Raw genomic sequence first — 27,404 nt, forward strand, 5'->3', positions numbered from 1 at the left:
CTTTTGGCCCAACTATACATGCGAAGTGCAATTAGAACAGAGAAGCAAAGCCTCGCCACTGCAAACCGCAGTATTTCAGCGCTGCGCGAGCCTAAACTTGTTGAAAAGCAGAAGGCAAGTGAGCGCGGCAAAGCGGGAGCACCTTGCCATGACACTCGATTATCGGGCCCACACGGCGCGCGCAGACACCCGCGAATATCCAGGCGCCCTCTTTCGAAGCGAGATCCAGCGGCGAAACAGGCGAACGCCGCACATAGACTTTATCAGGCAAGTAAAGTTTCACAGGTTCCCTATCCTCCTTGCACCAAGGGTGCCCCGCCAGAGACGGTCTGTCTAACTGAAGATTGAAGCTCTTCGCACCAGGGGTGCCCCGTCAGAGACGGTCTCTCGATGAGTAGAGATGCAGGGGTAAGGCGAATACTTGAAAGATTTATATGCAGCTATTTAAAGCGTATAGATGTTTAGACACTCGAGACAAAATTAAACGGCAAAAGACAAACAACACAATAGGTGGAACTGGCTAATACTAGGGGAGGCCCCTACTCGGCGTAGCCGAAGATGCATAGCATCTCACCTTAGCGCAGAACCCCCCTAGTATTAGCCAGTTCCACCTATTGTGTTGTCTTTTGCCGTTTAATTTTGTCTCGAGTGTCTAAACATCTATACGCTTTAAATAGCTGCATATAAATCAAGTATTCGCCTTACCCCTGCATCTCTACTCATCGAGAGACCGTCTCTGACGGGGCACCCCTGGTGCGAAGAGCTTCAGCGCTGGTCCTTCTTGGTCTGTGTGTGTTTGCGCTGTTGAACCATCACTATGAATCTACACCAACTAGCCCAATCTGCAGTTCTCGTATGCTATTTCTGCGTCCAATTCCAGCGCGAGTAAGCGAACGGTTTAACCGAGAGAAGCATTTTACGGTGTGCGTTTAGCGTTGCAACAGTCCACATACATGCCCGAATTCCGACAAGCCCGAGTCCTCTGCTCGAGCTGAGCGAGTATTAGCCTACCTTTTAACAGCAGCAGTGCAATTTCATGGGACAGGCTATTGCGCGCCACAAAGCACATCCGGCTTGCTGCATGAAACGTATTGCGAGCACTCGCCGCAGTATATACGAAACGCTGCCTGGGTAGAGAGGTGAATCGAACATTTTATTTGGTGACAAAAACTCACTTTATGTGAAGGGCGCTTAGATTGCGGCAGCAGGGTAAAACAACAAACTAAGACAGCTGTGCGCGTCAGAAACCAGCCGAAGGAGTAACAGTGCCACTTTTTAGAACGTGAAGCAGTGTAGAAACTGCAGGTAGCAGTAACATGGCCAGGCGGAGATGTGCGCCACCGGAGAAAGAGTGACACTACGCGCAACCTCCAAGGAGGTCGTTGTGTGCCCTCACATATCAGAGCAGAGTGCAATCCAGTCACAACGTCAGACACAGAATACACAACAGCATCATTTTTAATGAATATGTGTAACAATGATTTATATGGTCTCTTTCACGCCTACTCCACGCTATACATGCACGCACACACGCACACATACACGCACACGCACGAACACAACACAGTGATTTTACGAGTGGGGGCGAGTTGCAACCAATTGATTCAGATGACTTGCTCCATTTGCCGCAGCTAGAGTGGACAGTTCACAGTATGCCCAGCGATATTGATCGGCCGTGCATGGGTCGGTTGTTGAACTTGGCGAGGGCTTCCTGCGCGTCACGCGGAGAGGGGAAGGCGATCCGCGCGTCACCTGTCGGCTGGCCCCGGTCGTTGAAGCGGCGCATGACATTCTCTTTGGTCAGTTCGTAGCCCTGAAAGAAGTGGATGATGTCGTCGACGCCGGCGCGGTACGGGATGTTGGTAGCGGTGACCACACAACCGGGCTTGCCGAAGCCGTCCATGCGCGGCTCCTCGTGTCGCGGCGCCCGCAGCAGAGGCCCGCCGCGCTCTGGGAACAGCGGGCCCCGCCGGGGTTCGGGGAACAGCGGCGGCCTCGAGGAGCGCTCGAGCAGCGGTCGTTTGGCCGGCGGCCCGTCACGCTCCCGAGGAGGGCCCGCCGGCGGCTCGAATCGGCCCTCGGTCCGCATCGGGCCCGGCCGCCCGCCGTCGGGTCGACCGTCGCCGCGGTCATGGAGGCGGCCGTCGAAGCGACCCTCGAAGCGATGGTCGAAGCGGTTGTCAGGGCGCCCGTCTGGGCGACCATCGAGCCGGCCGTCAGGACGCGGGTGGCCTCCCAGCGCTTGCGCTACTTCGCTGTACGGAATCGTCTTGAGCGCTATCACGTGAGGGCCCAGGTTGGCGCCGTCTTGCAGGAATGCCCTCTCACAATCGGCGTGACTCCCGAACTCGGCGAAAGCGTGGCCAGTGGGAACACCGTTGGCGCCAAGCATTATGTGAATGGCGCGCGGTATCACGCCCTGCGTGCTGAAGAAGTCTGCGATGTCCCTGTCGGTGACGGTGCTCGGCAGTCCGAGCATGGAAACGCAAGTGTGTCCTGGAGGAACGAGCGAATGGCCAGGCCCATGAGCCGGGCCCGGCGGGCCCATCCCTGGGCCATGCATAGGACCGGGCCCGTGACCGTGGCCTGGTCCAGCGGGAAGATCTGGCCCACGTTCCGGACCCACTCCGTGCACAACGGGCGGCTCTTCGTCGCGCCGGTTCATCGGCATGGCGTCCGGGCCGATACTCTCGCCATTTCGCGTAGCGTACATGACGTCACGGCTGCCCACACAAAGCTCGATATAGCGATGGCCAATTTTGCGCCGCTGCATGTTCATGGCAGTCTCGAAGTCTCTCTTGTCGCCAAATTCCACAAAGGCCGTGCCCGTAGTGCGGCCATTGCGGTCATGTTCAACAAAGATGTCCAGAATATTGAGACCGGAGAAAAACTGCACCACGTCTTGCTCGCTGGAGTTGTAAGGAAGGCCCTTCATCATGACGACCATGTCAGCTTCGCGGGGCGGCCGGCCCTGCTGGCCTGGCGGATGATGGCCCGGTGGGGCCGCGACCAGCAGCTCGGTTTGTTCGAAAAGGTCCTCGGGAAAAGGACATATCTGGATAGGGTCGCCACATAGCACCTTGTAGTCGCCCTGAAGTGCCTCACGAGCGTCCCATTTGTTGGCGAACCTCACAACAACACTCTTGATGCCCGCCTCCGATGTGGCCACGCGTATGCAGCCGCCGAAAATACGCAGCCCTCGAAACAGGTCCTTCACGTCTCTTGGAGTCGGAGCCCCTGTCAGTCCGCGAATCTCGATGCAGCAAGTCTCTTCCGCGTGACGAGGCATGTCCCGTGGTCCTCCTGGGGGTGCCCCGCCATCACTTTTCCTGTCCCCCTTGCCATCCACTCTGCGATCGACGAAGCCCGGAGCCATGTTGCCCACGCTTTCTACATTGTTGGGCATAGCGTCGCCCATTCCAAAGGCACCCGGCATATTGGCGCCCATCTGCCCAGGCATCCCTGCAGTCATGCCGCCACCCACATTTGCTCCTCCCATGGCACCAGCAGGCATTCCGCCCAAGTGGCCAGACATGTTTCCAGACATGTTTCCCGACATGGCAGTGGGCACTCCGCCAGAGACGTTCCCAGGCATGCCACCAGGCATGTTGGCGGCCATGCCGCCGCCGATATGACCAGCCAGCCCAGTGGAAAGATTGCCGGCCACGTTAGCGGGTACACCGTCGCCCACGCTACCAGCCATGCCGCCCATAGCCTCTCCGCCCGCCATCAAGCCACCCATCATGTTGGCCGCCAGGCCAGTAAGGTTGCCCATCAGACCCACAGCGGGTAGGTTGAAGGCTGCCAAGTTGGGAAGCGCTGCGGGCTGCTGGCAGGCCATGTTGACAGGTGCCGAGCCAACTTCGTTCTGCTGCCGGGCCGGCACGTTGCCAATGGGGAAGGTCGGCCCCGCAGCTTTGCTGGGATCCGTGAAGGCAGGCTTTTCGTCCCAGCCTTTGCGCTCGGAGACCTGGCCGTTAGACACCTTCGCGGGCTCAGCCACTCGTCCGGGCTCGTCAAAGCTTCTGCGCCGCTCATCTGAGCGCGAGGACCGCGATCGGTCCTTGTCCCTGCGGTACGAAGGTGAGCGGCTGTGGCTACGGTCCCGCCGCGACGTCCGGCGCCTAGGCGGCGAGCGGTCCCTCACCGGTCTTCGCGAGCGGTCGTCTGGGCTAGGACGGCGGCGCTCTTCCTTCTTAGCGGGGGGTGGCGCAGTGTGCTGGGCGCGTGCATGGTCGATGATGCGCTGCATCTCGGCACGCGAGCTGAGCAGCAGCTTGATGCGCACCTCCTTGATCTTGCCGCCGTCGCGCTCCATGGCCTGGCGCGCATCTTCGTCGCTGCCAAAGGCGATGAATGCGTCGCCCTTCTCGCCGCCCACGATGTGCACGCCGCCCTCCGGGATGTTGAGGCCCTGGAAGTAGCGGCGGATGTCCAGAGAGTTTGCCGCCCAGGGCAAGTTCTGCAGACGGATGATGATGGACATGCTGGGTAGTTTCCTGCAAGGACAGATGGCGGCCACCTTGAGCAAGAGATTGCGGCACCGCGTAGCGCGACGCCGCCGGCAAGCAGGCGACTGTTCGCTCGACGCTTCCTTGCTCCGACCACTACTGGCAACATTCAATAACTTTGCCGGGACACTCAGGCGCCGACCGACAATACAAACAGCGGATGGTGGCTCCGGCGGATACTATGTGCAGTCGGCTAAAGAACGTTACGAGTTAAATTCTGAACCCCGAAGGAAAAAAAAAAGCCGTGTTCTGTGTTTTATGGCAATCGCAACATTGTTTCAATCACCCTTCCTCAGTACCCTACTTTGGTCGCTTTTTCCAGGCTTTAGAAATTTTGTCCCACTCAAATGCCAACAGCGAAAAGGCAAGGCGCCATTAGCTTGTGCGTTAGCACGTACACACTTTATTTCATTTACAACCATCCACTAGCAAAGCGCCCGTATTCAGGCTCGTCACCACCACGGACACTACTTGTATGCAATGGTAACCCCTGCCACTGTAAACGCAGTGCGTGTGTAGCTATCAGCTTGTTCTTGTGTTTTTTTATATATATACAGCGGCAGCTACGGTAAGGCCCTTGTCTCCAAACTAAAGCAACTTGGCACCTAACGCCATGATGTGGGGTTCAACGTCCGAAATATTTTCGACTAAGTTAGGTTACTTGTAAACATAAATACCCCCTAAGGCAGAATTGACAGCCGTCGCCGTAGCTCAGAGGTAGAGCACCGGACGCGTAATTCGGAGGTCGTGGGTTCGGATCCCACCGGCGGCATGTGGTTTTTTCTGCTTTTCTAATCAATTAGCTTTAAGCGATAACATATTCAGTAATATTCTAAATTGATCAACACCACAAAATAAATTGAAAATCCCCTGTGCCCCTTGGTTTCTGTGGCTGTTAGCTTCTTTCATATTTATAACGAGCCCCTCATTCCCCTTCTCTTGTTTCCTTATTCACTACAAGACGTCATCCCTCCATCAAACATCATCGCCACTTCATCGTAAGTGAAAAAAAGCACACCCTACTTGTCCACGCGAATGAAATGACCGGCCTCATTGGCCGCGTTACGTTCAGGACTGGTAGGCGCTTTGTGATGCGAAGCGCCTCATGTACGCTTCATGTAAGAGACATGTAGCAACGAAGGGCACCTGTGTGGCCCCAGATTCATAGGTTGTTGGCGGTGTTGTATGTGCAAAGCTCATGTGGTTGCGAACCTCTTCCACGGTGACTTGACAGCCAACTTTTTGAAGATGAAGCACCTCTCAGAGCTTACGGAGGCACCCGTATTTCTGGTAGAAAAAAAAAAGTTTGCAAGCAGATTGCTGTCGAATGCAATTAACAGATTACTTCTTCCCTATAAGTTGGCTAAATGAAACTTGTGTTCATTTTTTGCGATAGCGTCAACGAAGTGTCTGGACTGATATGTCACTGCTATGCTGTTTAAAAATGGAGCAGGATGTCTGTTAAGATGGTACAAAACGAAGATATTTGAACCCTGTGCTTGTCTTGGTTTGTTTCATCGAGGGTTATTGAGATTCGTTTCCTCCTGCATATACCAGTTCAGAGATTGCTACTGATTAGATTCTATCAAACGTCAGGCAGCTACATGGCCGCGGCCAACAAACGGCGTAGCTCCGGCGGGCCATGTTGCTCCGTTTCAGGTGGTGGGGCCGGCGGAAGAGCGCCGACCTTTCAGCGTGCAACAAGTGACGAGAGGGAAAGGCGCGAAGAAGCCGAAATTCAAATTCTGACTACAGATAACTCAGTTTCCACAAAGCGCATAAAAAAAAAATATCTTGCTGGAGGATATTCGTGAAGCGGTGTCTAAAATCCAAGGAATACCGCAACTTTATTAGAGCCCCTTTAAGCTTTGTGCATGACAATAAAATGGGGTTTACGGTGACTTCGCACATTTCACATGTAGGCTTCTTTTGTTTTGTGAGAATAAAGCCGTGTGTAAGGCTCCTGCGTCCAATGCAAAGACGGCATGAAATCACTATGAAATTTTCTTGGTGTGTGCATGACCTCACTCTTCCAAGATAAGGCTTTAGCAAGTGCACTTACTTCGTTACTGCATGTAGGCTCAAATTATCTCCGTTTAGAGTTCATCAGCCTAAAGCAATATTGACAAGGTGCATTTACTTCCTTGATTTTGCTGTTGTCAGCTTGAGCGGCACATGTTCGCTTTCACATCCTTGTGTTGCGCCTGTTGTGGTACAGCGTATATCTGCAAGCATGACTGTACTTCTGGAATTAAGTGCAGCGCGTACACTTCAGGTGTCTTCGACTGGTCGCTTTAGAGCGCTCTAGAGTGCTCTGACAGAGTCCTGCATTTTGGACGATACATCTTTGCGGCTACGTTTGCGCTGTGCAAATGCGACGTTGGTGTTTATCAGTGCGTGCAACGAAAAAAAAAAAACCTGAGTGCGCACGGTGAAAGTGAAATGTTTTCGTGGTTGACAGTGGATGTCAGCTAGCGAACATTTATGGTTGCGACCACACTGACCAGATACCGGCCAGACCCCTCGTTGTCAGCGAGTGCACTGAAGATGGAACATAGATGTGCTTTGACGAAAAGGTAGGAGTAAATAAAATGACCCGAATTAACGTTGCTATCGGTCTGTCCCAGCCAAAAGGCTCTCAGGGTCTACTTCATTCACGTGACCGCACTGAAAGCGCCTGGCCTATTCGGCTGGGCAGTGCCTCCGCAGATTCACAGTTTGCTACCGATCTGCGCGCTCTCGGTCAGAGGATCTAGGCGACCAGTTAGGACACCGTTAGAGAATCTGCGTACAGTGGCGATCAATATGAAGGTGATCGCTCAGGCGGCAACCGAGGCAAGGAGCAGCGCCACGTTACGTCATCACCTTCCATGGCGAGGGCAATATCAGAGTAGCTTCCCTCTCTCTTTTCGCTGTTGCTTGAGCTGCTGTCACTCCCTTCTAGCAAGTCCCAAATTTCGTTTTTTTTTTTTCACGCGTCAGCAGACAGATACGCACGTGTCGTAATCTTGTGTATTCTGTTAGACCGGACGCAATTAATTGGAAGTTAATCGTGCGAGCGTCAACCTATGCTAGAAAAAGCCGCCTTGCGCGGCAATTTCATTGCCGTGCTTCAGTGTTTCATTGAACAGTCAAAGGGCGAGGGAAGTTATATTTCTGCATTTGTGTGGTCAAAATGTGCCACGCGAAGACGCTGTCTTAGATTCGTCACCCTTCGTGAGATAACCTTGAAATTCGTTCCGATCATATTGTCGGCCACGATATGAGGCAACGACGCAGACCCATGATTTCCTTGAAAGAGAACAAACACAGATAAAAGGTGGCGAGGTAGTCATAGGGGCGACGGTTGTAACCCGGAAGAGCCTACGAGGGAAAGAAGGCAATGCAGTCTTTATCGCCGCAGTTCCGATATCGGCCTCTATGCAGCTTGAAAGGCCCGCCGGTCGACGCTCGCGCGATCACCTTCAAATTGATCGCGACTGTACATAGAGCGGAACCCCGATCATGCCGTTCATGCGACGACCGCATTTTACGACGCGCGGGCCCGGCGAATCACCGACAAGGATGGTTCATTAAAAGCCGCGATTATACAACCAAAAATTATGCCACGCTTCGTACGACGGCCAGCGGGAACCGTCCGGAATGCGAGAGGCTGACGAAGCACTTTACTGGTAGACGTCACATCAACTCAAGGAGTTCCAAATCGAAATAAAGACGGGAGACGGGCGCGCAACGATGCGATCCTGCGCACGACGACCAGCTGTAATGACGGCTTGGACTCCGCGCGTGCGACCGCTGTCGTCGGTGTGATCGCACTGACGGCCGGCCGAAGGCCTTACGGAAATCAATCGTACATTCACACTAGCATGAAGTTATTGTGCAGGCTGTAAAATTAACGCTTCTGTGGCCAGCGGCAGCTAGCTCGAAAAGAGCTTTCTGCTGTGGCTTCTGTGCGGAGCACGTTAGAGAGAGAGAGAGACTAATGAAATAGAGAGAATTTAGCCGGCGTTTCAATATCGCTGGCATGCTACTCTGCGTAGGGAGGGGAATTTGGGAGCTAAAGACAGCACGTTAGACCTAGCCACACCAAGCGGGAGGCGCGCTGTCAATCGGCGGGCCGCACATCACTGCAAGAAGCACGCTGCGGCTAGCACCGTATTAAGGCGTAGTAAGCCATTCTTGGCTCATGAGAGGCGTGGACGGAAGTTTGTGGACAGAAGTCCGCACAAACTGTCAATCTTAAGTTCTACGGTAACTAAATAAAAAGTAAAAAAAAAAATAATAAAAATAGGAAAAATAAAAAAAAGGAAAAAAGGCAAATGGAGGGAGAAAGAGAGGTCAGGGAAAGGCTCTCGCATTTCCGCTCTTAAGCACACTGAGATGCAATCCTATAATTTATTAACGTTGGTTTAGTCTGAAATGCTCCTCAGTGTCAGCAGTGGATCTGAATTCTAGAATCAACTGGTGCCTTCTCTGAAGAAGAGCTCATCACAACAGTTCACAGTAGTGATGCAAAACTATCGATAGTACTATCGATACTATCGATAGTTGAGTCAATATCGAACTATCGATGGTAAAAAAAAGACTATCGATAGTACTTTCGATAGCTCTCTTGATAGCACCATCGATAGCCGTGTCGTACTGCTTGTTATATATAGTACTATCGATTCTATAAAATCAACCACGCGAACCCACTGCATCATAAACTTGGTTTCCCGAGTGTGTGGTATAGAGGTGATGGTATGAGTAACTGACAGGACTCGCCCGTTTCCGCGGCCTAAGCGTCACCGAGCTCTGCAGACGTTAAAATTTTAGCGTGCGAATGTCCTAGTTGCGAAGCATGTGCGCGAAAAGCATTTCTGCAGCGGTTACATCAGCAAGACGACGTCTGCAGTGCACGATAGTGTCGTGTAAGCCAGCACAGCTTGTGCTGTTTGTTCTTCTTCGGATGCAGTTCCAGGTATTTTTACGAACAGTCCCATGCACGTTAAAGAACCACAGCTGGTAGAAATTTACCCGACACCTCCACTACAGCATACCTCATAGCTTCAGCCTCTTCTCATGACACCATGAAACCAGTCAGGTATCGCAAATGTTTTGGCTATATCGCTGGCCAACAAATGCATGATGTCAATATTGTTACTATCAATAGTCTTACCATCGCCAGTCTGATTATCACTAGTTTTGCTATCGATAGTGGTACTATCGCTAGTAATACTATCGACAGACACACTATCGATAGTAATAGTAGAATCGATAGTAGAACTATCGATAGTTTCTTTATGCTGTCGATCGTCAATTTTCCGATAGTTTTGCATCACTAGTTCAGAGCCATGGGCACGTCATCGGAAGACATCCTTCTGATGGTCGGCAATGTGCGCTACAAGAAAAACAACGGAGCGTTTTAGCTGATGGCAGAGTGCATTGTCTAGTCTGGATGTTGGACAAGGACTCCTTTTTTCTTTAAGATGCGAATGCCTAATACAGACAGTGCTGCGTACTGCCGCGGGATCGCTGGCAAGGTCGTATCGCGCGTCGCTAAACATATCCGAAGAGGTCGGAGCGGCCATAATTCTGGCTCGTCGCCCAGATCATCAATCTAAAGCCGCCTCTTCGCCGCCGAAAGGCCTGGCTGCGCGGTCTCAATTCTCGCAGAACGAAAACAGGAGCACTTTTATAACGCGTGAGGAAAGAAATATAATTGATAGCATTGTACCATCGGGGGGGGGGGGGGGGGGGGGCAAAATTAACAGTCCCCCGCCCCCCTCTTCCAAGTTCCGGCCCGTGCTACTCTGCGTGGGGGAGCCCTCACCTGACCAAACACTTCCGGTGTCGAGACCGGCGCAGTTGGCCAGTTTCGACATCAGAAGTGCTTTGTCAGGTGGCGCCCCCAAGCAGAGTGGCACGGGCCGGAACTTGGAAGGGGGGGGGGGGGGGGGGGGGTCCGTTATTTTTGGCTCCTAATGGTACAACTGTTTCGCAAGGTCCCTATAATCGAGGTTCCACAGTAATACTATTTTTTTTTTATGTACAGCAGACAAGGGTATGGAATGTGGGGAGCGTTATGACGTACAGGCGCGAACAAAAGTAAACGGAGCACGCAACTGTCTTAGAATATTTTTCACGCATCACCTAATTGAAATTTCCCGCAGTGGTACGCGCATGCTGGTAGCGGAGGTTGGTAGGCTTTCTTGTACACAAACAACGCTTCTTCATTACCAATGGAGAAAGCGTGATTCCACTTCGAACGCAATAGCGCGCTCCGTTTACTTATGGCCGCCAAACAGTCACCGAAAGCATGGAAATCATGGGGGAATGCTTTTTTTTTAATGCGTGAGCATCAGAGGAGGCATGTCGCGGAAAAAGTGGCGGATGATTAAACAGAGTGAAGCCCGCAGTGAAGCCCTGGCTACCGGATTATGAGCAAACTGCCCACCGCGGCAGTTAAATTATAGAGTGGTCGCAACAGGATGCCCGGGAAGAGCAACCTGGGTCGCACAAGCCTCACCGATGGCAGTAGCTGCCATCGCAGGGCAGTGGTGCATCGCTTTGCCGCTGCACCACTGCGCCAATAAAGGTATGCGGACTCCCGGCGATCTATGACTGTAGAGAACGATCGATGTCGCGGCGATAACGATTACGGGAACGAAGACTCCAAGAACGAAAAATAAAAGAAATTAAAAAGATATCCGTGTGTGGTCAATGAGCGTAGTCCGTAACGGCGACCGCTCACACATTTCCGTCGTGTCGCACAAGCGAGTGCCATTTTTTTTTAATTTGCGGTGTTGATCAATGGGGAAATTAGTAGTGTAATCAAATGTAATTGTAGTGTAATCATGTAATCGTGTGTAGTGTAACTGATAAAAAATACAAGAAGTCATGTCGCATCGTATCACGCCTATGCCTCCTTCATTCCTTTTTCTATCGCCCTATTAACAGGCATCCTTTGCTACAGGCGCCATCAAGAATATCAACTCGCCTAAACCACAGTCATCCCACAGCTCCCATGAAAGGCCGCACGTCAGCGATGAATGATTCATTCTTTCCAGATGCAATAGCCCGATGGAATGCCCTGCCTGATAATACTGCTTCTTGCACAGATCGAGCAATTTTCCGCACTAAATTAGCGAGTCATTTGTGTCTTACGTGATGTATTCGGCTTACGTGATGTATCCTGTGTTACTGTCTCCTTTCATGATTTTTTTTTATTTGTTTCGTTCCTTTGCTTTTTTGTTTGTTGAGCTGGTATCATATGTTGTCACACACTGTTCTTGCCCCCGCCTTATGTAATGCCCACGGGCCCTTAAGGCTTCAATAAATGAAATGAAATACCACCACATGGTGCCAATGGGAGCTGACCTATGACCGTCGTACGTCATGTACAGTCTTTGTCAAAAATATACAGCCCAAGGAGTTCGCTACCAATCCGTGTAGCGCAGCTCTTAAGTACATTTGACAGTCTTAAACTTGAGAGAGTTAAGGACTCAAGTTGCTCCTGCCTTAGTGAGATTAAGTTCCTCCCGCCTTCATGAGATTAGAGTCCCTGAGTGTGCAAGAGGAGCCACACTGTACAGCTCAGAAGCAGACCCCTTGGACTGTATACTTTTGACAATGACTGTACAGTGCTGTGCCAACTGTGTCAGCGGCTTTACAACCTACTTTCGAGCACCACTCTCATTCATAGCGACGGACATAGAACATCCTGTAATACCTTAAATGTCATGCGAAACACGATTGAATGGTGAGGGCAGAAGCTGAGCGAGAACCCCCTTACACTACTTGTGCATCAAAGTATCAAGATGTTGACGTTTTTTTTTTCTACACTGACACCAACCGCATAGAAGCCCAATGCATGACAGTGCAGTGAGCGATGGGCAGGAAAACAACTGGTGCTGCATTATGACAAAGAAAGCAGCCTAGTCCAGGCAGCATGCGAGCTAATTTCAGCTAAAATTAAAAAGAACTGGATGTGGAAACGTCATATAATGTCGAGATATGAAAGCAGTGGTCTATTAAGAATGTCAGAATTAATGCCAAGACATGCCAAGACAAGAAGAATGTAATCCCGCTAGGCCAGGAGTCAGGTGAAGTGAGAAGCTCAAGAAATAATTTTTTAATGAGGTTTAACGTCCCAAAGCTATGAGGGACGCTCAAGAAATATGCTGGAATAAAGTGGGCATGACTAATGGAAAAACTGAATTGTAGGTCACCGAGAGAGACCTTTGTCCTGTAGTGGACTCAGCCCAGCTGATGGCACAGTGACACGCATGTACGCGCACAAGCGAGCAGCTAAGGTTGCGCACCCTCTAGCCAAAGCTGTCACTACGTGCTTTTACTACCATTACTACCACTGTGGCATTGGCATTTATAACTGAAAGAGAATAAAAAGCAACAGCTCAAGTGTACAGCAGAACGCTAACTGCAGCCCCATGGTAATAAATCAATGTGTCGGGTGCTACTTTGATGTTACCAAGCTGAATGGAGTGAACTTGGCATTACTGAACTTGTCGGCCAAGGTTAAAATTTGTCCACGTCGGAAGCAAGTTCTGCTTTGCTATGAGCTTCTATGCACTGCACAGAGAAGAGCCAAAAGGCCAATGAGAAAACGGTCTGCTCAAGCTGGGTGTGATGGAAGCGGAAGTGTGATATGTCACGATTAATAGCAATGACCTAAGCCCACGCATCAATTCCATGCACAGGTTCCAAAGGGCTGTACAGCCACAGAGCTCCAGTCCATTTGCCCGCTAGCGAATGGTGCAGGGATTCAGCCAGAGTTTGCTTGGTGGTCATCTAGCATCAACTCGCAGACCTTGTTCAGCCTTCCGAGCATGATGACAATTCTCATTAACTTCCTCTTAAGTCAGCAGGATAATTTGGCCCCAAATTCAAAAATATTGGACCCAAATCCTAGAGCTCAAATTTGGCTATGAAGAATACCCCAATAGATGGCTCAACAGTGAACCAAATGCTGCACCGAGTTTGTTCGATGTATCCCAAACGTTGCTGTAAACAAAGGCTTCACATTACATACAAAAATTTGAGTTTAGAAAGCCCCTCCGGCTTTGGAAGGCAAACCGTGACAGGCTGCCAATTTCCCAGACAAAGGGCTGCATCTTGACAAGTGAATACTCGTGATGGCTTACAAAGTTAGGGACACCCAGAGCTGAAAACTTCAGTGACACACAGATTTAGTCAATGAGAGGTACCTGTTCTGAACTCCAGATGATTGCTAAATGTACTCGCAAATTCAGGTTGAGACGAGCATTGCTTATGTGAACTGCAAAAACCTATTTTGGCTGCCTCAAGAAGTAGAGTCAAAGAGAAGCTTTTTTCATTCAATCAATGGATAAATGCATCAGCACAGCTTCACTGACCCGATCAGAAAAAAAAATAAAAAAATTCATCAAAGCTGCACAGCTGGGCTCCACACAACACAAGGCAAGTAAAAGAAAAAAGAAAAAGCGCTGAACACCTGTACACGTAGAGTTGTTTTTTTCTAGAAAATAGAGTTACAAGTGTGCACTTCGTCCCTGTGTCCAGTCTCGCTTTTTCAAGTTTGTCAACACATCCCATAGTGCAAAAATGAATAAATTATAAAGCTACAAATTGGGAAGGCTGATCAACTAACAGTTTGATCCAAAAAATGCAGGTGTATGCATAAGTGGTAAGGTTCTTCCACTTGCATGCTACACCTTCCAAGACCTGTTTTCACAGCAGAATGGTCATATTTGTCCATCCGATTCGTCATGTTTGAGCATAGCTCCCTCTTTACATTTTTTTTCACTGGCCTAAGAAACTTGAATGGCACCACACAGCTAGCGCTATCAACAGCAGTGCACTGCTTCAGTTCTGGCCAAAAGAAAAATTCAGGAAAAATATTTAGAAGAAAGCACCGAATATGCATTTCAGCGTCACAAATCCATGCAAACTACCACACACAAGGGTTGGACGAAAAGATTTGTACCTAAATATGAAGCAGCTATGAAGAGGAAACAAGCAAATTTAGTTTTCTACAGAGAGGCAGCAGTTTTTTTGTACACTCCTCATCAAGTTTTCCATTCTTGAATGGGTTAACGACGAATGAGGTCTACACAGACTGGTAGGGAATGCTACAAGTCTATGCTCCACATAACACAAAAATGAAGCGGTGAGTGGCCGTGCTGAAGAGGACGGCATTCTATCACACATGACCATCATTCTGGCCGCTTGAAAAGTACAACAGAAGAAAACAGTGTGACCGATGTCCTCAACCATATCATGCCGGATCTTTAAGAGGCCTTGCAATACGAAAACAAATGTGCCATATAAATGTTGGAATTCTGGCTGCTTGAAAAGTACAACAGTAGAAAACAGTGTGACCGATGTCCTCAACCATATCATGCCGGATCTTCAAGAGGCCTTGCAATACCAAAACAAATGTGCCATATAAATGTTGGAATTCTGGCTGCTTGAAAAGTACAACAGTAGAAAACAGTGTGACCGATGTCCTCAACCGTATCATGCCGGATCTTCAAGAGGCCTTGCAATACCAAAACAAATGTGCCATATAAATGTTGGAATGTGGCTGTCCGCTCTGTGTTGCACATGAAATATTTCACAAGATGGGTGCTGAAAACTTGATAGCGGAACAAAAGCAACAGAGGCCAGTGATTGTATTGCTCTTGCTCACACGAAGCAGCTGCACTTCACTCTGGAAGCTATCATGGGTTGGTTGGTAACCAAGACGAAACAAGGGTGCACCATACTGAGACAGAAGTGAAAAAAAACATCCTGGCCCTCCACCTCCAAAAAGTTCCAACAGCAAGCATCTGCAGCAAAAATCACAGCCTCTGTCTTCTAGGACTCTAAGGAAATTCTGATGGTTAATATCTGACTGAAGAACACATACATCATTATCATCATTAATTTCGCAGTATGGTTGATTACTGCCAAAAAGGCAACAAGATCAATGCTGGTACTGAACTAATGAAACTGAAATGCAGAAATTCAGTGTAGGCAAAGATGCGTGCCATTTATCAGAGGTTGAGGCTCTGTGGACAACAAAATACTGAGAGTCACCAGATGCCTGCAATGCATGACAGGGAACAAAAAGTTAAGCAGCCCATTCTCTTCAGCAAACCTTTACTATACAATTCATTCATGAAAGTGTACAAGAGTCCCAACGTGGTGATAATGCACGAACTACAGCACCTACAGCCAAACAGATGAATAGCATTCTCACCCCAGTGACCTACACGCTCTTATATGCATTTAATCCGCAGCAGCACTCATGATGGAATATTACTCCCCAAAAATCACCACTGTGGAATGACAATTCCAGTACTAAAATCGAAAAGTCCTTGTTCCTTTTGCTTAGAAAGCATTACTCTATGCAGAAAAACTGGAGGGGACACTTAAGCTCTGCCTTAAATTATACAAAAGCGTTATAGACCTTTTCACAAATTCTGCAGCGCCACCAAGCGGCCGCGCAAAGCACTCTGGGAAAACGGAGCGGCGCGGCGCCCGCGGCGCCGCGCTCGCGTCTTTTTGTCCGTCTCTCCGACTGTGCCTGATACCGGAAAGCCTTTCTCTGCCATCTCGTCGCCATCGCTGTTTCTTATACCTGTGCTACACGGGAACGTTCGAATGACATCTGAGCAGAATTACATTCGAGAATTGGAATGACATTCGGACTCGACGGATGCGCGCGGTGCTACTCGACACTTTCCAAACGCATTCAAAGCCTCAGCTCATTTTCAGTGTACAACGACGACGACGGTCACACTAGTCCGACATAGACACTGTATATATCACGCTCAACAGCAGCATGTTATTATAGTGAAATATCTAGTTTACTATGATATGATTGCAGTGGGACAAGTTTTTCAGGCCAAAGACACCGACGAATCCGATCGGCGGACGGTCAGCCTTGTCGGGAGATGAGCGAAAGCACAGTGATGAGGCGGCAATGTGATTATGTTCGCGCTTCTAAATGAGCGAAACAAACGGCTATATTTCACATATCCACACCTGAACACTCCCCAGCGATAAGCGCTTGCCAAATTAATTTCCGTCGACGACGCCTCTCTTCCCTTCCGCAACGACTAGGCCTAGCGAGTCCGCAGGGTTGGATCTGTGATTGCGGCGGTTGTTAAGAGCAAATCATAAGCTTTAGCGAATGAAAATGGTCACCAAGTGTCGTTTTGGCAACAGTGACCTGAAATCAACTATTGCTTACATCGCAGGGCTTGCATATGATGAACGGGAAATGCCGATGTGGCCCAAACTGCCGAGCCGTGCTTTACGGCCAGCAGCAGTCGTCGCTGTCGCTAGCTTGTGGATAACAAGTTAGGCCGTTTCAGTTAAAGCGAACGGTCGCCAAACATACTTCTGGATAAAGTAGTTTAAAATAAAGTACTGGTCACGTCGGAGGAAGCCAGGGCAAGAAGCGAGAAGCGCCGGTTTTGCGCGATGTCAACAGCCCGCTGTCAAGTGTTCCTCAGGCGTGCGATCGCATCATCGCTTCCCACACATTATCGCACTGCGTAAACAAGCACGGCTACTGTCGGTAAAAAAGAAAACAGGTTGTTTAAATGAACTAAAGCGCCGGTTGCGTTTTATGTCATGAAAACGAGCACTAGCTGTTCGTACGCAGCGATGTAAACAACAGTATGAGTGCACTCGTGCTCATCGGCGCACTCCTGAGAAATTTCATGCTGACGTGGTAGATGTTCATTGCTGTAATATTATCTTCAAGCACTCCCTTAGACAGACTAACAGATAACCACCACAGCAGTGCGCTGCAACATTTTGCTAAGAGGCAACCAACAACGCGCACGAGAAGACGCACAACGCCTGAACACAGCAACACGCTTGACAGCAGCCGACGCGGGAGGCGATCGCTCCTTTCTCCCATCATGCTTTGCGCGGATCCGCTAGGGGATGGCGCGGCGCTGCAATTTGTGGAAAGGTCCATTCGGGAGAATTTTTTCGACTTTTCACTGCTTCTTTACATACATTCACTCTGAAGCAAACTTCAGTGCCTTGTTGTGTGTCTTGTTCTTTCTTGCCTGTCGTCGCTGCACGCTGCTCCGTCGCAATGAAACTTCACTCAGTGGAGCTAACCAATCTTTTTTTTTTTCATTAAAAAAATAAGAGCAGTGGATTTTTTACATCTAGATATCTTACTTTGCAATTTTACAAATAACAGTGCTATGATGAAAATGCATAAAACATGGCCTGAAATATAGCCGTCCTTGATAAAGGCCATGTCATGTGCTATTCTCTGCATTTCAATGCGGTCTCAGCAAAAACAAATTTGCTTTAACGCATCTACATGTAATTAAATAAAAATTCCTTAGTGTAAAGAATATGGCAGTGCAAGAGGTATAAAATGCCCCAGTCAGTGTTCCTATTTTCTTATTGTGCACAAGTTTAGAGGGCATATTATGATTATCACGTCCTCAAGGAGGGATGCGGAGCTGGAAGGTGAACTTTTGAACCGATGCACCAATTTTTATGAAAATTTCAGGAATGATGTATCCTTATGCTATCAGATATCAGAACAGAACCAAAATTGTGACATTATGTTCTAAGTGATAAGATACTTATTCGCATCACAATGAGCTAGTGAGTACGTCAGTTTAGAAAATTTTTAAAATACTTGCGATTGGTTGGCTGTCTTGGCACAGCTAGCAACATGAAAGCAAATAATAGAGGTAGAGGATAAGGGGAAGAGTTTGCTCTTTTATGACCACCTCTTCTGCAAATCCCTCCACCAAAAAGCAACACTGGTTTTGTTACTTTCACTGTTACTTAAAAGGTGACTCCTATAACAACAACCTAAAAGTTAAGACTGATCAGTACCTTATCTTCTTACCAACAAAAAAATCTTGCCTGCACAATATTAAAATGATAGTTTTGCTAAACCACAGTTTGACCCAAAAATGCGAACTGAGAAAAAAAAAACTTAAAAGGATTTAAGCATCTGTAATTTTGTTTGACAGGCTTTTTTCTCGACGAAGAGTTGCCGCTGCATTTAGTTACAAAGTTTCTTCTTCGATGTAATGCTCTCTACTATTAATTGCTTGCAGTTTTTGTGTCACATTTTTCTTTTTTTGAATAGCGTAGCTAGCTTGTTTGCGCTCGGAAACTTGCAGATATAATCTGAAACAGTAAAGATAAGCAATGTCCGCAGCAAGTTCTTACGATGAATAAAGAACAGAAATTGGTCTTCAAAGGTCACGGGGTGCATTTGCACTAATCGGTCATATAGTTTCGTTTAGCCTACCAATTACGGCCCTCAAGGTCAGGATTAAATTTTGCATGCGATTTTAATGCACTTATGCTGTAGTCTTCACAAACCAGGTAATAGAAAGGGCAAAAAACAAACTGCAATATACCTGCCTGCCACTGTACTTCGCATTGAAAACATTTTTGGGTGCTGCCACAGACACCTCGGGCAGAGATCATAACCAAATTTGGAAGGCAGGATCCTTAGTAGTATATGAACCATGTATTACCACAATCCCGAAGTAGTTTTTTTTTTATTACTCAAAAAAATTTTGCCCACCATTCTCCCTCAATGTTCCTAATTCATACTGCTAAAGTCTTTTATTGGGGTTTGTCCCAAAGCACCTCAGGCTATGAGGAATGCATAGTGAAGGGCTCCGGAAATTTCAACCACCCGGGGTTAACGTGCACTGATATCGCAAGCACACGGGTCTCTGGAATTTCACCTCCATCGAAATTCGACCGCCGCGAACGGGATCGAACCTGAGTCTTTCGGGTCAGCAGCCGAGCGCCATAACCACTGATCACCGCGGCAGTGCCATACTGCCAAAGTGACTACACACCAGCGTGCATCATTTAGTTTACAAAGTGGCAAGTCCGTTAAAGACCCTTCACTTTTTTTTCCCCTCACACATTGTGGATAATAACAAAGGAGTAGAGACACCCAACTTTTGGGAGCGTGTTTTCTTTGTAATGTTGTGTAAGGCATTTTTATACATGGATTACGATGTGGCATTCTCCTACGACTATTAAACAATTTATAACCAAATTTCTTTCTCGTGCTGTCTCGGTTACAACAGCCGACAGCGACTGTGTCATGAAAGTGTACCAAGGGTCACGAGACATAACAAAACTGCGATATAATTGCTGCCTCATCATTTTAATTCACTACAATGTCAACGCCAGCCTGCCTCAACAGATACTAGACATGAAAACCAGTTCTAAAAGAAATGCAGACACGAATGCACCATTAAAAAGTAAAATAACCGGTGGTACCTTTACAGCAAAAGAATTATAAGAAGTACAATAAGGACAAGCACGAGGGCACTCTTTAGGTCAGAGTACTTTCTAGGCCAACAGACTACATTATGCCTCCATGCCACACTCCACCTCCCCTCCCCTCTCCCCCTTTTTTTTTCCTGAAACCTTTTAGCCCCCATTCGTATTGGTTATGTCCTCCTAAATTTACAGTGTTGTAAATGTAGCTATGCATTTAAAGCGTTTCGTGTACCAGAAGTTTTCTACATTACAAATCCAAAAGACATTCAGAACATTGGCTAGTAGTGTTGAGCAAACGACTGCAAATACATTTGGGGTGGGAGATGCACGCACAACACCCGAAAAAAAAACCTCAAGAAACCAAGACATCATTATTACACACGTGGCAGACTGTTTTCAAGATATAAAACTTGTTTTTGTGACAAGTCAAGAGAGTTTGCTGACACAGTTCTCACCTTCCTTTCGATTGTGGAAGGCCTCGCATATTTCACATTGAAGCCTCGTGCCTCCCCGCCAAACACACACGTGGCATCAAAAGCTGGCTTGCACCCGCAATACTGTCAATGTCTGGCAAGAAAGCCTCCCCCCCTCCCCTTACCTCCCCTCCCCCTAGAAAAATTGACCACACCGCAATGCTCTCTCAATCGGTCGTTGAGCCATCGTCCCAACTGACCGACGTAGCACTTCTCGCAGGACAGTGAAATATGGAACAAAATGTTACTTTTGCAAGCCACGTACTTGCATTTGTGGATAATAGAACAGGCTGCCTTCTTTTCCTCGTTTGCACATGCATACAAACTTGTCGGGGGCCGCACTTCCACGCCGCACTTCCCTCCAACTATCTTCAGCTGGCGTGAAATCTGATGCACGTTAAGGATGTACGCCTCACCTTCTGCCGCCATTTTCGCCTCTCATGACTGACAACCCGCCTGTCCTTCTCTCTTTTATCAGGCATTCCACCACAGCAGTCACAGTTCCCCCAAGAGAAACCTGCCTTGGTCAATCGTACCACTTGCTGATACATGCTCTGCCATTTTATAATGGCACAACCTTTCAAGACAACCACACCTAACACACTATATATCCATACCTGAGAGAAAAACCGGCCAGCCAAGCACGGCGCTCGTGTGTGCGCTGCTGTCTTCACTCACGGGTGCCCATGTGTACTTTGTAGGGCTCTGCAGTTGCTTTTGTGAAGGTCATTTAGAATGCAGTCCTGTGCCAAGGTGTGAAATAAACCCTTTTCAACATGCCCTTCCACTACGATGTCCTATTTTTCTTTTCTTTTCAAGTAGTTGGTAGGGTTTAAGTGCCTGCAGACTATACGGGCCAGGCTTGTTCTAACTATAGACCTTTCCATCAGGTGAGGAGGATATCGAAACACCCCCTCTCTGGGCTGTTGCAAACCGGATCCACTGCCGCTTCCACTGCACTAGCACAAAGTGCACACAACAGCCCGGCGAGCTGTGTGACGACGCCCAAGCGGCTCTTATTGGAAGGGTCTAAAGGTGCATGAAAATATCTCTAAAGTGCACGTTTGCTGGACACTTGAAATAGTTTTTCCAGCTGAAAAGTGCTAATGAGTTCAGGCACTGGGCCTTTTCTAATATAGTTTATACAATTTCTGGCAGAAAATACATCAGACTTCTTAGCGATGCTCCTCACAGCACAAAGACCAGACCAGGAAGGCCCAGAAAGGCTGCTTTCGCCAACCAAACCTGTTTTCTTTCGGCGCGTCCCCTTGCCCACGTGCTCCCCTGATGTCACACTGTTAAAAAACAGAGAGAAGTCTATCAGTCAAAGCCAGTGGCTGGAGAGCCCCCATTGAGGGGTATCTGCCGTCGCTTTCTTGACTTGTATCCTACTACAGCAACTATGCCTTCAGGCACTGTGGGTGCCATTTTGTGCATACTAAAGGTGTGCGCCACCTTCTAATAGAATGGATTTCTTCAGGTTAATTATATACGGCACAAATGCCGTGTTTCCTATGTTGCCCAATGAATGCCGTAAATATTACAAAATAGTCAACCAGGCAACATGTAGCCAGCCAGGTAGGCCCATTCCGCAATTTTCATCACCTGCAACTGAAAAATAGTGACTGCACAATCCCTAGTGTGCTCATTCAATTCATTACATGCCACATTTCGTAAGCATGGCCACACACATGTACAGGTATAAGCAATATGAGAAGGAACACGGGAGCATGTAGCCTCAGTGCTTGCAAAGCACTGCAGCCAACAGCCAACGAGAAAGGGGGGCACCAGGGGCATGCCCAGAAACAGCGGCCAGCTATGCTTACCAGGCATGCACCTTTGCTGCCGATTCTTGCCGCATCTCAGCGACAGCGGTTCGCGAAGTGCGGCGGCCACGTGCTCCCATGTTCCTTCTCGTATTGCTTCTACCTGTACAAAAGGTTTCGGAACTGTCCCACTAAGAGGCATATCAGCCAGCACAGCGGAAGACGGTGCTGTGTTTACCAACCAACCCGTGCTATTTCATTTACAAATTCCACTGCGCTGCCTTGCTCCCAGTTTTACGCTAAGAAGCCCAATAATACAGCATAAGGCTGCCAACAAGCTGTACGAGATCTGCTTAGGTCTTACATGTCCTAGTAAAGGTAACATTGCAAAACACGATTACAGCACTGCAACCTTTCCAAGTTAATAATGAAAAAGGAAATGAAGTAATGTCATCAAGAAATGATAGAAATGTCAATTTTTTAACAGCAGAAAGGGACCAGACAACACTTCATTCACTTTTAGAGATATTCTACACTAGATGCAAAGCCAGAATACTACAACTATGCTAACCGCAAAACAATGCTACGAATTCGTGCCTAGAGGTTGGACTCATCTTGCCGGTTCTGAAAATTGGGCACACTTTTTCCAGTTTATTTCAGGGCATGATTTTCAGTGTTTTTTTTCCTCGGCTTTTTCGGTGAAGAAAATCATATCAGTGCAACAAAAAGTAAGAAAACAAGAGTTAGGTGATAATACGATGCAACAAAAACAAACGGAAGCTTAGTTCTTGTCATTTTCTCGTTGTACTCTGGGTTGAACAGGAAAGCCATGCATAACATGCTCCATGTACTGACATCAGCAATAGAACTACCGCAGAAGCCAGAACATGACACTCGAGTGTTAGCTCTTAAAGGGGCTGTGAAAGGGGGTCTCAACAAAGATGCGATATGTCTAGGATGCTAAAGGATGCAGCACCACAAATATCCTCCAGCAAAAAAATTTTTTTTATGCGTTTTGTGGAACCTGAGTTATTTGTAGTCAAAGTTTAAATTTCTGCGTCTTCGCACCTTTCCCTCTTCTCTCGTCACTTTTTGCACACTGAAATGTCGGTCCGCCAGCTCCACGCACTCAGCCCCTCCGCCGGCCGCCAACGGGCGCACGGGAATTCCCCATGGGGCGGAGCCAACACCTTCTAAACTGGTTTGGCGCTGACGAAGCTGGCACGGCGAACCAATGATAGCAGTCCGCTGCTGACGTAACGAGTGCTACGCGACACTTTGCGCGCGGATTCAGGCAAAAGCTCAGCACCGCTGGTCGCCGCGAGGTGCGGAAACGGGAGTTCTTAAAATTGTACTGTAAATTATCGGCTCGCTCTTGAGGTCTTGTACACGACATGAATGCTCAGTGGCCTGTACTCTACATAATGCAAACATTTTATAGCCAAACTCAAACACCCTTTTCAGGGACCCTTTAAGGTGACGGTTCCCCGCCTTCGCACAGCAGTCAGTGCCCTCATCAACATACGTTTGGCATGCACCTCAACAACACTGTGACTGCAGAAAGGAAGGAGGGAATCATAAATGGAAGAAAGAGGCTCTGTAATGGAGCGCTTGAAATAAATTTCAACCACCTGGGATTCTTTAATATGCACCAACATCCCACAGAACATCGGCGTCTTTTTCTGTTTTGCCTTATCAAAATGCAGCCACTGCAGCCGGGACTGACCAGCCCCAATCACCAGTCTATTCTGCATCGTGGGCTGCCTCTTTGGCTGCTTCCTTCACAGCAGTCTAGGCGTGCACCCAGAATGAGACTGCTACTGGGTCTTTCCTTTCCTTGTTACTACCAATGATCCAAATGCAGATGCACACCCTGTAGCTTGAGCGTCCCTCGCTGCTCTTAGCGAACAGACACAGTCTCCACAAAGGAAGGACGCTTCTTTGCTATGACTGATGGAGTCAGAACACCACTCTGGGGTCGCCACCTCAAAGTTGCTTCCTTCGGTGGCTAGGCTATGTCTTCATTACTGAGAAACGCCAAAGTTTTCCTGCCAGTCCTGGAGTTGCTATGCTGCCATGAAGTTACCAGGATGCAGCACATAAACGAGCAGCTAGAGCTCAGAAGAGGGAAGAGGAGCAAGTAGAGAAAGGGCCGTCGCATTTGTCCAAGCATTCACAAGCCTGAAGAAAGGAGCAGAGACCAACGCAAGGCATGTGTGATCCCAGAGGTGCAGACGCGCTAACTCCAAGCCACAAGTTAAAGACAGCAATATCCTGCCAAGTAGAACACACCCATTAATGACGCAGGACTTTACTCAAGTTCATCTGCCTGCAGTAGTGGTGCATCCATCATAATCGTGGCAGATGGAATAGCTAAATCATAAATCCCAAAAGTATAAACCACGAAAGCACAATGAAAGCTATTAGTGCCCATCATCCGCATAACCACGTATGAGAATTTTTTTTTTTTCATGCCACTTATGCATGGTTTCACATTGACAGTGGTTTCTTTGTCTTGGTTGCAAACATTCTCAGTGCATTTACATACACTAGAAAGCCTACTTGCAGTGTAAAAGCCTACTAAACCAAGCAACAGTCTTAAGCAGGTGATGACAGTCTGAGCAGATGGCCCTACAGTAGCAGACTTTGCCTGGCAAGGAGGTGGACCCTGTCTGAGGTTGCAGAGCAATGCCTCAAAACATACAACTTGTGGCATGCATGTCAAGGATACCAACTGAAATATCCAACCTCTAGTTATGCCATGATGACCTCATGGTGGCGTCTGAAAAGGCCACTACTGCGAGGACACAGGAGGCTCCAGTAGCCTGCTTTCAAGAACAGAAGTAGAATATCTAAGCACTAATGCATGCTATGACAACGCTGACTACTGGACAAGCTGAAAATCAAGGAAGGTAAGCTGATGCAAACTGATGTGCTGTGGCAATGAACAAAGAAAGATAAGCAAGGATGCCTTGCATTTCACAACAGTCATCTCTCATGACAGAAGTATGTTCCAATTTTGAATCCGCCAACACTTAGTACAGAACACTAAATATTGGTGCCTGAAGGCCAAGACACCACACATGAAACATCCTCAGAATTTTTTTTTTTTTTTCAAGAGGGCAAGTAGCAGCCAGTTTATAGGAATTTAAAGAATTAACGTCTCCTTCCCACCCATTGCCACTTAGTCCACTGAACTTCACCCTTGATCCTTGAATATGCTTAGCAATTTACAGATACATCATATGTGCCAGCGCCTATTGTTTCTCTTTCTGCTGCATAGCAAGACCCATCGCCAGGTCAGTAGTTTTATGGATCCTGCTTCACCCTGCACTACAACTCCTGCAGTTTCTTGCAGCCAGTGGCAGCGGTCCAACCGCTATGTAACCAAAATACAGCACGACTGCTAACAGGTGAGGCTGGCGCTGTCATAGATGTGAGGCCCTTCTTTCAGTGTTACTGGCTTTTACAAAACTTTCAGCCACAACAACACCTCCTCTATTCTGTGCCAGCCACACCACTCGCTTTGCAACAATACCCTTAAAAACGCCTAGTTTGTTTACTAATAATGATGCAGCACTGCTTACATGAAGCGGCAGCTTATGTCATAGCACTACTGCTGGCATGACTGCCGAGTGATCTATAAAGCACTACCATGAGTGGAAAAACTTCAGTTAGTTTCAATTTCAACTACCTCAGCGCACCTGGTGACTGGAGGATAAATGACGCATTAAACAAATAATTTCTGCATATGCAGACAGCGCAAGAGGCTGCAGCGATGGCCAAATTGCCTGAAGCACCAAGAAACAAAGTTGGCCTGCTTCCACCGGCAGTAGTTCGAATCCCACCCAGGGGTGCAGTTTTCTTCTTCTGGATAAGACAATGATATGATGCTCCAGTTGGCTTCCTTCTGGCCACTATGGGAGCTGTGCTAATGTCTGGATTGGCTGTATAACTATACATAGGAAGTTTCTTACTCCTGGTTTTTCTTTGTGAAGAAGAAAAATTCTTCACGCATTTCCCACGATGAGCCGCTAGTCATTACACATGCAGAGCAGGCTCAAAGGCTAGCGACTGGGAAAGCCGATGAAAGGTTGATGGGAGAGTGCTCAAACTGCTGATACTGGCTTATCCAGCAAGCATTAGAATCAAGGTGGTGCTAACAAAAACAAGCACTCGTACTACACAGTGTATTCTGCTGTATGATTCAAAACTTTAAATGTGCATCCCCACGTGCACTGCGGCCTCCCACTACTATTGCATTTTTTATTCTCTTACAACTTGATTCAATCCACAAACATGGCGGTGCAGCTGCATGCAAATGCATTTGATCTGAACCAGAACTTTTAGATCTTAATTTACAGCTACCAAGGCTAGGCAACAGAATCTGGTAAAGTTGTCCATCTTCCAACGAGGACAACGGAAGCTGTGAAATTATTTTCCGCCCTAGAAGTGCAGTAATGATGCTTACCCAGCAATGCAGCTAACAGACTGAAAATAAACACATCTTACAAAAAGTTTACTGTAGTTAAGCTCATCATTCAGTTGTCATTGGCGGAAACTTAACCTACATTTCAATTCCCCCCCCCCCCTTCTTCCCCCCTAGCATCAAGCCCCAATAGAAATCCTTAGACATGTCATAGAAGCAAAGATGCCCCGAAAATCAGCCACAGCATCAATACGAGGCGGAATTTTCAGTGTAGATTGTTTGCAGAACTGGATGTGCATGCACGAAAATTAACATTAATTCAGTTGGAAACACTGAAGGACAGCTTACCTAAGGCTTAGAGAATCTGACATCCAGCTCACCTTCGAGGAGTTGCAAGCAATGTTCAAATATGCAAGCAGCAGAGAAAAGGCTGTCAAGTTTGGATCACCGTCGGAATGTAGTATTTGTGAAATTCAATGAAGACTCAGTTTCCAACAAGTACCCAGGAGTCAAATGTAAAGCACCCACAGATGTGAAGACATACTGCCACCCTGTTCCTTGTTGAGCAACATGAGAAGACCTGCCACAAACCTCAGTGAGTGAGCCCATCTGTAGTGTTCTTGCTGCCACACTGAGATAATATCTGGCAAGCTGCTGTTAGAAAACAAAAATACTGAAGCCTCATAGGTAGCACCTAGAATCCATGACCAAACCCTTCCCCTGCAGCTTTCAGATTGGTGATGCTAAGCCAAACCATGGTGCTACCCTGCCGCACGCATTTAACTGAAGCAGGCAAGATAAATAAATCCTGGTAATGGCACAGATTAGATAACTAGTCATCATTCTCCATTTAGATGTGCCTAAAAATGCACTGTCCACATTTTTATAGGACAATTTCTGCCCAGGAAAGTGTGTGCACAGTTTGAACACTTGTGCATCACTGGAATCCCCAAGT

At 47.9% G+C, this 27,404-nt stretch overlaps 1 protein-coding gene across 23 annotated transcripts in view; it reads right to left on the reverse strand.

Moving 5' to 3' along the window:
• Positions 1 to 1,440: 1,440 nt before the first annotated feature.
• The window catches only part of LOC149350636 (RNA-binding protein 12), a 46,646-nt gene continuing 20,682 nt past the window's right edge, over positions 1,441 to 27,404 (reverse strand). For 12 of the 23 annotated variants that reach the window (XM_089579703.1, XM_089579707.1, XM_089579701.1 and 9 more), the window contains 3 exons: positions 21,500 to 21,549; positions 20,872 to 20,997; positions 1,441 to 4,499 (listed from right to left, as the gene is read on the reverse strand). In XM_089579703.1, coding sequence (XP_089435829.1) covers positions 1,646 to 4,486 — 2,841 coding nt within the window. In that variant the 5' untranslated portion in view covers positions 4,487 to 4,499; positions 20,872 to 20,997; positions 21,500 to 21,549 and the 3' untranslated portion in view covers positions 1,441 to 1,645. The remainder of the gene's footprint in view (positions 4,500 to 20,871; positions 20,998 to 21,499; positions 21,550 to 27,404) is intronic. The other 11 variants (XM_089579712.1, XM_089579692.1, XM_089579713.1 and 8 more) reach the window with 3 other exon arrangements.

Source organism: Amblyomma mixtum, chromosome 3, assembly GCF_055824585.1.
Source record: "Amblyomma mixtum isolate Tamu chromosome 3, ASM5582458v1, whole genome shotgun sequence".
Taxonomy (NCBI): Eukaryota; Metazoa; Arthropoda; class Arachnida; order Ixodida; family Ixodidae; genus Amblyomma; species Amblyomma mixtum.